At 44.3% G+C, this 15,397-nt stretch overlaps 1 protein-coding gene across 2 annotated transcripts in view; it reads right to left on the minus strand.

Annotated features, from left to right (window-relative positions):
- The window catches only part of SFMBT2 (Scm like with four mbt domains 2), a 117,989-nt gene that overhangs the window by 46,605 nt on the left and 55,987 nt on the right, over positions 1–15,397 (minus strand). For both annotated transcript variants that reach the window (XM_075143107.1, XM_075143115.1), the window contains 2 exons: positions 14,809–15,055; positions 9,042–9,139 (listed from right to left, as the gene is read on the minus strand). In XM_075143107.1, the coding sequence (XP_074999208.1) occupies positions 9,042–9,139; positions 14,809–15,055 (345 nt within the window). The remainder of the gene's footprint in view (positions 1–9,041; positions 9,140–14,808; positions 15,056–15,397) is intronic.

The raw sequence follows: 15,397 nt of genomic DNA on the forward strand, positions 1-15,397 counted from the left end.
TGGATATTTGATCTCTCTCATATATTTGCTAAAGAGAGGCATCAAAATTTACCGAAGCAGCCGTAGATTTTTGCAGCCACAAAAGGAAAAAAAGATCCTGATGCCGTTCTCTACTTCCAGTGCTGGAGTTGCCTCAGCCAGCAGGGAATTACTTAGGATTTGGCATATGCTCCTCTTCAAAACTCCAATTAATTTACATAATTTCTAAGAATAGGTTTCACAGAAGTGAAGGCAAAGCTTTTAATTAGTATTAGACTCGAAGTGATACACTGGATAATGAACTGCTCTGTCCTCCCTTTATTCATGTTGACAGGAAAGACGCCTGTTTAATAAAAGCAGCTACAAGAAGAGGAACTGGAGGGGTGAGACTTTCCCCTGGTCCCCGCCAGGCTCTGCAGCAGAGCAAAAGAAACGCCTGAAATGATTATGGGTGGCAGAATCCGACCCTTTACCGCTATTCCGCGCTTCAAAGCCACCTACGACGATGTCACCAGCCATTATTTTCTATCAACTTCTCCAAGTGAGTTTCAATTTTCTTTGAAATACAGATGAATAGGCAGAATATTTTTGACCAGTTGGAGCATTTTATAGCCTCATGCATGGTGAGCCTTTACTCCTACTGGCAGGCAGTGCTTCCCAGGAGCAGCCCCACCGACCACACGGATTTACACCAGCAGATTGCCTGTCCCGGGGTTCATCAGCCCCGAATGGGTGATAGAAATACCCTCTGACTGCTGGAGAGCAGTCAAGTAAGCTGGATCGACAATCCACAAGGATGCAGAAGAGTCCCTTACAGCAAAGTGAAAAATCACACCACGGAAAGTACAATGAATTAAGGTGGTACAAGCACCACCGTCGCTCATGCAAAGGGTCACAATCTCGAACATGATGGATTACAGCCTGCGACGGCACTCACGGGTAATGAATGGAAAATTGCATAACCCGCCGCGGAATGAACGTCTGTCACTTACAGCCCAAACCCACCGGCAAAAGCCAAGGCTGTCACAGCTCTCGCTACAACCCCCAAGAAGCAATTAAAGTCAGCCCCACACTCATAGTTTGAGAGCAGTATGCATTTGCAAATTTGCCAGCGTGCACAGGCTGTGACCCTCCGGGCCACCTGAAAGACAGCCCCGCTTTGATATGCATCTGCATCACGATCTCCATCTTCGTACGGCATGTGTTTCTGCAACCCTTCTGCAAAAATACTGGTGGGCTTTGCAACAGCTCGCTGCAACCAGCATCACCTGCAGGGCTGAAAGCTGGAACGTCTGAAGGTCAAATAAGAAGTCAGCAACGGTGCTGGGAGGAGAACCAAGCTCCTAATTCCCAACCCTCTTCTTTAGGTACTGAGATGGCCGCATAATTTTCTCCTTCATAGCTAACGAGCCACTAGCAGTGCAGGTTTCAAGAATGTCAGGTGACTTGGGAGCCTAAACGTCATTCCAAAAGAGACCCACAAACAAATTTACAACAGCATTCAGACTCTTAAGGATGCAGATGGCTTTAGGGAAGTACCTGTGCGGGTGACGTGCTTAAGTCCTAATAATAAAGTCAGTAACCTTTGGCTTTAGGTCTTGAACTCAAAAAGCTATACTTCAAAATCACCATAGTCATCTGCCCTTTCTGGTGCCTAAAAACCTTGCTAAATCTGGCTTCTGAGTATTTCTACTCAACAAATGTCATTTAAGTGTAAATAAACTCAAATCTCTCCATGTCACAGCAGCGTTCTGGCCACCGAAGGCTGGAGCTTGGGTAATTTTACAGCGCACTGGGTAATGCAGACAGAGCAGGGGGACTTGGCTAAGCTGCTTTTGCCCGAGACATTCAGGGAAGCCGTACTATGGGCTGGTTGCTTTAGCTGTGTCCACCAACCCAAGGAAGGGCATCGCCTTCTGATTGCGAAATGCTCATTTTTAGCCCATTCTGCTCAAGATACAATGCTGGAGTCATCTCATTTTAAACCCAGCAGCTTACACAGCGTATAGGTAAGAGGAAAAGGCTCTAATTTGAACTCTAGTTTTCAAATACCCTAAAAGTCAGGGCTCTTTTGGTCCAGGATAGTCAGATTCATCCCAATTACAAGACCGCAACTTTGTGCAAAATTCAGAACTAAGTCCGAATGCTGAAAAGTTGCAAAGTTGAGAGGCTGATGAGAAACACTGAGCACTTAATAAATGATTAACCTGAGCCTCTTTTAATTGTCACCAACTGAAACAGTGTGAAACGCTATTGCCTTCAGTCACATCTCTCCTGGTTTACCCTACAAAAAGACACAGAAGAAGTGGGCCCCATCTGGTATGATTGGAAACATATTATTTGATTCAGTTTTTGTTTTCAAATAAATCGCTTCCCCCAGTGTTTTCTCTAATTCTCCAAGAAACTGGCTGCTTCTAATAGCCTAATTTTAATCACAAAGCTCGTGTGTGGTAACTAGTCACAAACACAGTAATAGCAGTGGTTAAACTGCCTCTACAGGAATCTGGCATTTGTTTTTTAATTGAGCAAAGAAAATAAAGACAGAAACCCTCCCAAATACAATCCTCTGCATTATTTGCGGATGAATCAGTCTTATTTGCGATTCATCAACTTCCTTTGCTAAACATGGAGCAATTTCCCCTAAAGATACACTCTCTGCAGGGAGACCAAAATCCCCCGGTAAGACACAACATGAGCAAATTGTCCCTCGGTTTGACAAGTGCAGTCACAGGAAGACCAAAATGTAGAGATGTGGGGTGGGATGAAGAGGAAAGGGTGGCGGGAAGGAGACTTTAGAGATACCGTGACCCTGAAGTAATGAGCACGAGAGCCAGCTACACACTGCACCTACTGAAGAGCCCCTTAAAAACTGCAGATGCTTCTGCCTAGGATCAAATTTAGCCCTACAGATTTTAAGCTCCTCTTGTTGAATAAAAAATAGTTACCATAGAAACAGCAACATTGCAGAATAGCCAGTCTAAATCCAAATACACCTTCTCCGTATGGCTCGGCCCGCCGCAGATGGCATTAGGGCAAAGATCCCCTCCCACGCAGCGCCTGCTTTGATTTGCCTGGGCGGTGGAAGCACGGGTGGCAGAGGTAAAAGAGACAGATATGCATCCACTTGGGGTTTTTTGTGTTTGTTTGTTGGGGTTTTTTTAACGTCTTACAGCATTCAGGACTGCCACATCACTCCACAAATGTTCGCTGACGAACCCTTGTTGCATGGGTCACATGCATGGGTCCCATTTCACAGGTGGGAAAGTCAAATGGAAAAGAAAACACACGTGGAAACACCAACTTGAGTGCTCAAAATAAAACCATCAGTGTCTCTTTTCACACCCGTAAATAACTATCTCAGCTGCAAAGAGGGACCGAGTCCTCATAGACGCTTGTTTGGACATAGTCTGCCTTCAGTAATGTCATGGCAGTAATCGCTATTGAGAAATCAACGGGAATTCGTTACAGGATCAGAACAAACTCAGTGTACGCTGTGGGCTGTAACCACTCTGCAAAACAGCTATGGAACAGAGCTGGCTTTTGCTTTCTTTTAGAAAAATCATCCTTTAGATGGATGACTTTTAGGTATCACCCACCCCCTACATGGGAGCAGACTCTGCCTGTAGGTGCACATCAGCCCCTCTCAGTGGAAAACGTTGCCATGCCCAAGAATGCAAGAGGCAAGAGCTCAGGTTGTCATGCACAAATTCCTCCACACCGAGCCTGGATGCAGTAAGTAAACTGGATCAGGCCCTTTTGCTAACCTCTTACCATCCTGAGAGATACCGGCTTGTCACAGAGAAAGAAAACCACACGTGCTGAACGTACAGCCAGAGGGATGAGGAAGGCTGAGGGACCCGGTTCCCACTCAGCCCGTCTGCTTTGCTTGAACCGTCTCCGGCATTTCTCTTCCAACCCTGATTTCACGCAGTGCTGACAGACGCTGGGGGCATCTCAGACGGGGCTTGGCTTCATTCACCTCCTTGGATTGTTCTTCTCACCCGCTTCCTTGCAAAGCCCACGGTCAGGAGGGAGCTGCTGTCAGAGGTTAGAACTTCTCCCTGGTCCACAGAGGTACCACCAGACCCCATCTCACCTGAGTGGCACCTTTGATATCGGAGATATCCTTGCTCCCAAGAGCCGTGAAGGCAGCGACGTTTGTAAGGACCTTAGTGGTATACTCCTAACGATGGTTATTAGGTCTTACAAAGATAGATGGCTTTAACGAGCTGAGACAGGAGTGGGTCAAAAGGCAGCCGAACAACGAAGGGATCGGGACGCCGCGCACGTCTCCCAGCCAGGCAAATAGCAGTCAGGGAGAAGGGCTGGCGAGTGCTACGGATGGGGAAGAACAGATGGAGTATAAATAATCTGGCAGCCTGCAAACAACATGGCGACTCGCGGGTTATTAAAGCACAGCGTGCGCAGCGAGGGCCAGCCAAGCCATCAGTGCATGAAGGGGCTGGGGATTGCTTATGTTGGGATTTGGCTTCCAAGTGAAACCAAAAGCATGTCTGTTTTAAGCTACTGCATCAGCATGTGCTCATCTATTAGGGGGGCTGAAGACAGAAAAACCCTGTTGAACTTCAAGTGTGTTCATCCAGCCAGGTCAGGATCATCTCTGAGCAGAAAGTAACCCTTGGGTTTCTCTGTCTTATGCTTAAATTTCTCCAGAACACCAAATAATGGAAGAAAAGACCCTAAAACATCCAAAGGGTTTATTAACTTTTGGGAGACGTTGTCCTCCTTTTTAAAAAAAAAAATCAAAGTCTTGAAGAAATAGTCCATCTTACTCTTATAATTCAAATTTACGGCTCATCTGATGGAAAAATTATATTGAGGGGGCGGGGAAGGAGTCCTGTTTAATATTTGTCTTCATACTTTTGAGTGTAGAACTAGAACCACCACTCCGTCCTAAATTTCAGGGGACAGCTCTTGCCTGGGTGATGGGTGGTCCCTCCATCACTGTCCTCAGGAGAGATTTGTCCCAACTGATTCCTTCCATGTCACCCGTCTTAGCATTAATTAATACTATTACTGCTTACAGGAAATATCCAAAAGCTCCAGTTCGAAATAGGGGCACACTGGGCTGGGCAAAGCGTAGAGCTTTTTTTGCCAGAGGGAGAACAATTTCAAGCTGGAAAAAAACAACGACAACTTTAGGAAAGGAGGACCAGAAGGGTGCAGACAAAAGGAATGGGACCAAAGGCTATAAATTAGGAATTGCCACCTGTCTTAGATAACACCTCTCCCCCGTAAGCTTCTATGCTCTTCAAGCAGTTTAACAGAGCTTGGGTTAGGGATGTGGCTGGCGATACCTCTATCCAAGCCAGTCATCAGGACCCACTTTATAGCAATCGGAGGGAATTGGGAATAGGATGCCCATATGCAACATCTATGGAAAGATGATGAGCACCCCAAACCCTGGGTAAGATTTAGTTGCCCAAAGAGAAGTGTCTAGGGTGAGCTGAAGACACCCAAGGATCCATGACATCTGCACGGGACCCACAGATACAGCACAGGAGACCAGGGAAAGAGTAGTGGGATGTCAGAGAAGATCCCCCAGGATGCTATTTGCCTCCCTCTAGGAAACTAAATCCCATGATCCGTGTCCAGCGTTCATCTTGCCCAAGCTACAGGGCTTTAACTCTAAAAAATGCATCGATTCATAAATATTAGGGCTAGAAGGTGCTGTGTTTGGAGTCTGGCTTTCTGAAGCAAGGCTCTCTCTTAGAGAGCACCAGCAACGCTATCCCTGAAGCAAACCACTGGTATTGTCACACTTGAAATCAGGCCCCAGTAACAGTTCGACCACCCTTATTCATACCCAAAGCCCTGGCCATTTTCTCAGGTGACCTCTGAATCCTAAGCCATGGTTTATGACCAGTACCTAGCCAAGCATGGGGGATCCCTACAGCATCTGAAATCAGAGCAGAAACAGCAAAGGACACATCTCCTTGGGTTGTGGCCTTTCGGAAGGATTTGTGCTCCTAAACCATTCAAATACCCTTGAAAATCCTGTCTGTATTTAGTTTTCTTTAAGGATCAACATGTTTTCTGAAAAGAACAGAACAACAAAATAGCGGGTGTGTTGCAAAAAGCTTTTGTGAAGAAAAAACTTATTCCAGGATGTGCAGTTTGCAAAACACTATGTTTAGTAGCTATATAATAGCAGCATTTTCTGGCAGTTGAACATCACGTTCCTTCTCAAAGGATCCTAAAAACATTTTACAAACACTTTCAACATATGGCCAAGTGTAAAATAGCACCATAAAAAAAGAAGATCGTGTTTGCAGTCTTCCCCCTGCTTTTTTGCAACCAGCTCATGTGATCTGGTGGCTGGTGCCCTCTCCTTGGATGCCAAGAGGGGATCAGGGCTGCGCTTTTGCAAAGGATTTTTGGACCTGCTGCCGAAGACCACCACACGCAAGTTCAGCTCTGCCACACTGCTGAGCGTTGATCATTCAGGCTCAAATCCATGGCTTGTGAGGTCCCAGGCAGAACCCAACCCTATTACACCAAAACCAAAGAGCATCGCCACCGACAGCAACAACGGGCTGATAGACCCGTAAGAGGAGCCACTTCTGGCACTACAAATGCGGATCTGCTTTCCCGGCACCACCATCGGGGACCAGTCTGATGGCACGTTAGTGACACTGCCCACAGTCGTGCAAGTGACACTGCCCGCAGTCGTGCACAGCGCAAAGGATACCAGTAATTTAAGTCGTAATCCAGCCAAATGTGCATGTGCTCGCCCTAGGGACCGCTCATGTCTGTAGAGCAAGCACACAGACTTACGTTCTCCTCAGTGATGGATTTCTGCAGGGAAACGTGGAAAATGTGGAATATAATTGCTCGGTGTGCAGTTTACCATGTCCGCCAAAGTAAACATTTCCAGCTTTCCAGAAGATCTTTAACAGTTGCCAGCTGTCAAACCCTGTGTTTTATATCTCATCTAACACATGACAGTTACAGTAGCACGGAGCCCCAGGCACCATGTAGAGACATTACTTCTGTCCTGGGTTTGCAAAAAATTTTTTAAAAAATTGAAAGAAAAATTTTAAAAGAGAAGACACCTTTGGATTCGACACTTTTTGCTGGGATCTGGGATTCTCCTTGAAGGTCCCACATATAAATACTGGCTTATCTTGTAAGATCAGACAAGTGTACTCTCATATAGTCTCCTAAAGCCTTTCCTTAACTCATGTTTAAGTCATTACTAGAGGAAGACAAACTCTTGGATTTTCCTCCTTAATTAAGAGGCACAAGATGGAGTTGATTCACCCTAAATGGGCAGAATAAAGTGATATCTACACACAAATAATTTATTCGGCCTCCTGCCTTCCCAGCACCAGAAACAGGGGCTTAGATGACACCAGACACCAAATTCAGTTCACCGTGTGCTCAGTTTTCACATTACAAATAAAGAAGCCTTATTGACCTAATCCTGCCTTTTTGTCACATTTGGCCCCGAAGTAACTCTCCTCTTGGGCCATTCAAGCATTCCAATATTTTGCATTGTCTTCTAAGAGGAACATCTTTGCAAGCTCCAACCGCATGGCACGGCAACTGGGATTTGCTGAATTTAAATTTATGACCCTCATGCAATAATTAAAATAAACGGGTATAAGTCTGGCATGCTGAGAAGATGCAGCAAAACAGCTGTTAGTTATAAACTTTAAAAAAAAAAAAAAAAAGGATGTTTTATGAGCCTCATCAGAAACATTCTTCACTCTTTCATATAGACAGGAATAAAATTTACACATTAGGCATTCCCTATTGTGATTTAATCTCTGCCCCACACAATGCATTTTTGATCTTGAAACTGCAAATGCAAACTTTAATAGAGTTGGCGGATTGAAACGTCGTATGAAATAAATGGCAGAGAATGAAGACTCTCCGCACACCACTCCCATAAAAACACGGGGCTTCTCAAACCCACGTTCGTGCTGAAGGCCAACGCACAAATCTTCCCATTTCTCCCAGCCTAGCACAGCTTTCACACTGCCAGCAAATGAGCCACTGCCTGGGCCATTAGCAAAACGTTCCCAAATTAATGTTGCTAACTCAAGTGCATCTCAGCTGGGCGAGGAGCCTGGATTCCTCATGGGAAGCTGCTGCCACGTCCCTGCAGAAAGGGTGAAGGTGGCCCCGGAGTTTCGTGGCATGTCAGCCAGGATGGGGCACAGTGGGTGCCTTCTTCCAATTGCATGGGTGTTTTGGGGTGTCCCAGTGCAATGTTGCTTATGGGCAGGGAAGGAACCCAGAGGGTCCCCAGGCTGGATGAGCCAGGAACAGTGGTGAGGAGGACACCACGGTCCACCAGGTCCCCAAGCAGGAGGTGACACTGGAGACAGCGCCGGAGACAGGGCAGACACCTCCCTGAGCATCCTCTCGCGCCCATGGCCACGCTGCCCATCGCACCGCAGCGAGGATGTAACTGTTAGAAACCAGACGGGCACAGCTAGAAATCGGGATTATCTGGAGCCGTCATGATTAATAGCAGTGCAGATTTGGACGGGAAATTAAAGCTGGTGCCTCAGGGCTGAAGCACAGCTCTAACTATTAAAAACCAGAGTGAGGGGAAGAAAAAAAAAAAAAAGATGTGGGAGTAAAATTATCTCCCACTTCCACTGCAGGTCCCTGAAGGAGATTTCTTTGCCTTGTGGCTTGTGATCAGATGAAAATTTTTGTGCAAGGCTCACAGAAATCTGTCCAGCTTATGTCAACTTTCATATTCGTAGCCTTGCATTCTCACGGTTGTTTACAATGCCTTTGCACAGGTCTAACAGAATAAGACACTTTTAAAATAACGTTGGAAAAATCAGTGCTGATCACGCCCAGTCCCTGTAAAACACTGACTGCAAGAAATCAGTTGTCAGAACGCAAAGTCCACGTAAGAGCAAAACCGCATTTTATAGAAACATCTCATTTGTGACCTCTCACGGTGATGTATTAGAGCAACGGTCTTTCCTGCACAAGTTTAACATAAGCCGCTAAACATCGCATGATATTTATTCATTGTGAGTTCTGTAAGTGAAGGAAAAATGTGCATCTTTTACCTTGAACACTTCCATTGGAAGAGGAAAATTTGCTGCATCATTAAGGGATTTTTCCAGAGCGCATTTCCACTCAGATATAGTCTTCAGAGAATAGATATCTAAAACGATGACAACAGAAAAAAACAACAAAACCAAGAGGTGACTGTTTGGGGATCAAACATTTTTGAAAGACTTAAGTTCCTATGTCATAAAAATGGATAGTACAAGTGAAATGAACAGTGTGTATATTCCAAGCTGTACAGAGTGGATAAATTCAACACAAAAGCAACTAGCAGGGGCACATTTGAAGAAGATTGTGTTTTATATCCTGGAGTAAAACCCATTTTCTGCTGAAGAAACAAGAATCGTACTATCTTGTTACTTGAAAATAACAAAACCTCTCCTTTGATTTTCAGTTCTCAAAATACCTGATGTTTTCCAGTTTGAGGAGCCTCAGATCTTCAGCCAGCATTAGTTACGTTTGAACAAAGGCAGAAATAACTTTACTAAGGCTTCTGTTCATTGGAAAGTCTTTTTTTTATTATTATTTTTTATTGCAGGGCTGGGGTTTTATTCCGGTGGCTGGGGGTAGGTATGGGAAGGAACATTTCAGCTAGATCTCTACCCAGACTGGTTTATCGGTACCACACTCAAACCAGACTATCGCACCAATTCAGACGTACACTTATGAATTTTCATCATTATACTTTTAGGCAACATCTTTGTGCAGATTCACATTGCTTTCATAGAGTTTCTTCAAACAGGTTTAATATTATTAAATCATTAGATTAACAAGCCCTTTATGGTTCAGTGCAGTGAAATGCCTATGAATCATCAACGGAAACAATGTAGGAAACAATACTATGATGAAGAACATTATATTGGATTTACTTCTGCCCTAGAAAACATATTGTTATCCTGCACATAACAAGTTATTGCAGCACATTCATATCAAGGTCTTAAAGAGACAAGATAGGTAGATAGATTGCAACAATTATTAAAATGGAAATGAACATTTACTCAATAATAAACTTGAACCTTGATAGGGAGTGAACAGTGTGAAGCTCTTCTTTTGTCAGTTTGGCTTCACAGACTTGCATCACAGTTCAATTTGGCCCAATTTGCATTTAAATTCTGTACATTTAATAACCATACATATTTACTAGCTAGCAAAGATTTACTGCTGTATCTTACAATTCTGAAGGAGGAAATAAAAAATATGTATAAAAAAAGGAATTGGCAAGCACTGTTTTCACCTAGCACTGACGGTACAAGAGAATTTTATGCTCTGATCTCAACAGATTTAAGACCTTATCAAAATAGGATTTGCAGAATCACTCACTGGAAGTGGATGTATTTATACTTCCACTATATCAAACCTCGCTACTTCAGAACAGACATCAAGGATATGCATATGAATTTAAACACACTTAAAGGGAAATGTTAACCTTTCAAGGGCTGTATTTTGAATTCCTCAACCCTCTGGTTATTAATGGGAATACACATTTCAAGCCTTTGTTTACCGCACGTGCAGCAGTCACAAGTGTTAAGTACATTCCTTATCTAATTGTTCATTATTTTATAGCCCTGTCGCTCCAGTTCTCCCTTACTCGCAGAAGCTCTGATCGGTTCAAAGCGCAGGGAGGGAAACAACTCACCTTGTTTCTTCCTTTTTGGCTTAAAGATGCCAAACAGGGAAATACTCAATAAAACATGATTTTGCCCAAAGCTGCAGCCAGCCTGTTGTTTCAACTTACAAAAAGTCTGAGTTTTGGAAAACCCTGCTGGATGCTCCCCTGCTCACCAGACAGAGCAAGCTGAAAACAGACCCTCGTTTTCTACCGTGATGGCAGTGAAGCATAGGAAAGAAGGAGAAAGTGGCATTTTGGGCGACTTTGCCCAAAATCAGTGAAAACAAGCAACAACTTCTTTGGGCAGTGTCAACAAACTTCGAGAGATAAAGACAATTCCAATCGTTTCAGTAACCAGCACGCAGTATCATATGCACATTTAATCAGTGGCAGCTAGCTTACGCTGGCAAGTATATGGGCACTAAATCGCACGGTTAAAAGAGCATAAAGCATTTTGTTTAAGTGATAGGGTTGCAGGTAATTGAACAAAGTGTACTGTGTCAATTTGTATTTAGGTTAACAAGGAGTCAGCAATTAAAATGACTGCCAATTTGTCTTTAAATAGAAAGTAACATAAAACGAGACGATCTCTTCAGTCGAGGCAAGACCATCAGTGGCTCTGTGTCAAGCAGCCTGCGCCGATTTGCACTAGCAAGGAGGTTTATTTTGGATTCAGATATACATCTGAGGGGGAAACACGCTACGACCCCTTTGCTTCAGTTAAAAGGGCTCGCGAGACATACAAGTTGCCATTTGGAGAAGACAGCCAGGATGCTATTTCCTAAGGACCCTCTTGCACATTCTTGTACATTAAGTGGGTGCTAGGATGTGGATGGCTTCAGAAAAGAGACCCAAAATACTGTAGACGTTTGGATTCATGGGATCTCCTTTATATGAGATGCTCTGCATCTTGAACAACTGACCTCAAACTGCTCTGCAAGGTGAAACCCAACTTGGCAGGTCCCAGAGGTGGATCAACACAGAAAAATCACAGCCCAGACACAAAGGGAAATAAAGCTGAAGGTGCATACGCAACATCCAAGTCAAGGGTCGGCAAAGCACTATCACAGCCTGCAGAACTGAACATCCTCATTTGATAGCAATTGAATACGCAGCCTGATTTGGGAGGAGCTGCATGTCCTCAGCATCTCTTCAGAGGAGATTCATAACAGCTTTGATATACAGTCTAAGGCTGTTCCTGTTATCCATCAAGGAGTCACCTCAACTGGCTTCAGATGTTCAAGTTAGACAACCAGGTCTGTGTGTGTTGCTTTCAACCACCCTGAGTGGAAAAAATAGGCTTATGAAAATGTCATTTCATTTGACCTATGTTAGACATGTCTTAGGCATCCCCTTTTCTCCACCGATCATAAAGAGAAAGCAATAGCTCATGCTGAACTGTCTTTTTGATGCCTAGACTACGGCAGTGCAGAGCCTGACAACCGGGTAGACCAGAAGGGGGGATCAAAGAGAGTTCCTTGGGGGCAGTGTTCAGGAGAGGACTTGTGAGAAAGTGGAAGAGTTCAGACCCAAAGGGTCTTTTCTCAGCAAGCTCCTATGAGACACAACTTTAGGAGATGTAAAGTAACGACCACCTATTTAAGTCAATGGCAGTCAGGAAGAAGATCTGGGGCACTGAATTCATTAATAACAATGTTCACTAAAAAGTGAATGACCAGAGACATGCCAAGGAGACAAAACAGGTATCGGATGAAGACAGATGAGAACAAGAGAAAGAAATTTTAAAAGCAGTTAAATCAAGGAGAGGGGAGAAGAAACATAAACAACTTCAGCCAATAAGGAATCCAATAACAAGTTTAGAAACAAAACAACTGAAAAAATGAAAAGGGAAAAAAAAGGCGCAGGGGGGAATCCATCGAGAAGGAAGCACAACTGGATAAAAGGAGGAAAGAATAAAAAGAGAACGGAATAAACAAAGAGGAAGCACAAATCTCGTTTGGGCCATTTCTGTATTGATTCACCAAACCTATACAGGCCAAGAGGGTTCAAAGACAGTCAATGAAAAAGTGTTTCTCTGTAACACAAATACTCTGTAAAATAACAGAGTGAGTAATAGTCATGCTCTCCAGCATTCACATCTAATTTAGAAGTGATGAGGAATATCGATTCCTACCTATCAGTGAAGAAAAACACACGCTTCCAAAAAGCATTCAAGACGTCAAGTTAGACCCAAGACTCAGACTTGTGAACACAACAACTGCACGTATCGAGGTAACGTCTCCGAATCAGGTGCGATGGACAGAAGCCACATCAGAAATACCTACCCAAAGGAGGGCTACCTTTCTGCTTTCATCTGACACTCGTGGAAAAACTTCACCCACAGCACAAGGAAAATGAGGCACAGACCTGGACAAGTCATCCCCCTACATAGGAAAAGGTGGAATGGGTCTGCTGGGCCAAACCCTATGCATTAACCAAGAAAGCACCTCATCTCTCAAACGGAACAGTGGTCCTCCGGCATCCAGCTTGGAGGTGTAAACAGCTAGCAAATATGGGCTATGCTCCACAGGACTTGGCAAACAGCTTTGTGGCCCCAAGTATTTATGAAAAATACACACTTTCTGCCCCAAAGCAGACCATGCATGCAACAGTCTAAGCTGTCATGTTTAACCAGATCCCTAACTCCAAGACAAGTCAAGTCAACCAACTTGACTCAACCAACTTGGCCAACTCAAGTCAGACCAACGCAGAGCCAAACATTCTGAGTAGAGAGAAACCCAATTGCCCAGAAACTTTCACAAAGTTTTGACTAATATTATTGGTGTGGTGGAGAAAATTCACCCTCCCAGTCATCCCCGCTGTAATGGAGTATAGCATGGATGGAAGCGCATCTCCAAAGCCAGCCCCAGAACCTGCCAGTGAATGCCTCTACAAGTGTTTCTCCAGGAGGCTTCAAGTAGCCCTGAGCCTCTGCTGTGTGCTGTGGTCCCCAGCCCATATCCTGCTTGCTAAACCTTAGTAATCCTTAGTTTTCCCCTACACTCAGCCTTGCGCTCCTTCTTGCTCTGCTGGTTTGATCCTGCTCCTTTGCTGGATTCTGATTCCAGCTAACCCCTAAACTCTACTCTTGCCCAGCCTCCTGGCCCAGCCTGCTTGTGCCTGACTCTTCTGTCCCTTGAACTTCTCCCGCCCCTGGATTGTGACTTCCAGTTTCTGACCTCAAACTGGCTTAACTGCAGTCCCTGTCTCCCTCCTTCCAAGCTGGTTTGAACACTAAACTCAACTCTAGAGAGCTTCTTCTCCAAGTCACAATCTCCTGATGTTGAATCTGGTCTGACATACTTGCAAAGACTTCATGTCCTTGGAGAAAATGCAGGACAAAATCTGTGGTCTTTTAAATCTGAAAGACCCATCTACCCTTACTCAAAGGAGTATTTTCTTAGCTTCTAGCAACAGACACCCCATAACTCCTCGATGGGCAGGTTGACATGGACAGGCCAACAAACCCAGCACCCTCAATATACTTTGTGACTGATTATATGCAAGGCAGGTCTCACTTGGCAGATGTACAGCAATGTTACAGCAGAATATGAAAGACCTGTGTTAGAGGGATCATGAGGGTCCCAAAACACTTTTTCCAGCCCCGGGAAATGTCATGGAGGTCTACTGCTACCCAAGAGAAATGTGCGTGGCCATGGAAAGACAATCGGGAAAGAGGCATTTGGTTGAGGGGAAAGCAAATGGAGCCTAGTATTCGCTGAGAGGTGTCACCTAGGACTTGATTTGGACAGCAGAAGACTGGCTCCCAGTAAGGCCTACAGTATGGCCAGGAAGACCTGGCCACTAAAGCGCCACTGAAAAAGGAACACCTGGCCACTGGGCACGCAGGCACATCCCTGGACCATCCCCATCAGCTCTGCCTTTTGGTGGAACAATGCACAAAGCTGCTTTTATTGGACACTGCTTCCTTCCAGGAGTGAGCTAAGCTAAACTGAATTTATTAAATAAATTTAATACAGTTTACCCTGACCCACTTTGAACCCAAATTAGATGGCTTTCACATGCCATCTGTGTTACAGCTAGAAACGACTGTAAAAGCAATGTGAATGCTAGGTAAGAAGAAATGGGCTGCATGAGTATCTCAAAACATCAGTAAACACCACAAAGGGAGATAGTATTTTTAGGAGGCTCTTTACCTGCAGGTGGGTCCATTCTGTATTTATTCTCTTGACACCAACCGACTGGTCGAAGTCTGCAATCCAAGTAAAACAACCACTGGTCATAGGATTCAGTCTCCTCCAATCCCACATAGCGAAGGCGTAATCTTCCTCCAACATTTTCAACCACACTAACTATCCAGTACTGAAAGGGATTCTGGGAATCCTGCAGCTCTATTAAGGAATCAACTGTAATGAGGTCTACAGGGTTTTTTCCTCGCAGAGGCTGTTTGAATAGAAGCAAAACTCCTTATTTTAAACTTTATTTGAAGACTTCTCAAGGAAACAGATGACAGCAGAAGATTATTTTTGTTTTTCACACCATCATCCAAGCGATCAGCAAACAGTCTGTTCTTCTTCTATTTTACCCAATGTCTTCCAAGTGCAAATTCAGAAGTAAAACAGAAAACAACAGTTGTGCTAATTTCTCAACTGACATCATCAACAACAACAAAAAAAGAATAATAAAAGGTGGAACAGCTCATAAGGCACATCCACTTAGGATGTTCCTGAATAACTCAAAGCCCAGTTACATGGGAGGATTTCAAACCAAATTCTCATTGATTGC

The sequence above is a fragment of the Calonectris borealis genome, chromosome 1, assembly GCF_964195595.1.
Source record: "Calonectris borealis chromosome 1, bCalBor7.hap1.2, whole genome shotgun sequence".
NCBI classification, from domain to species: Eukaryota; Metazoa; Chordata; class Aves; order Procellariiformes; family Procellariidae; genus Calonectris; species Calonectris borealis.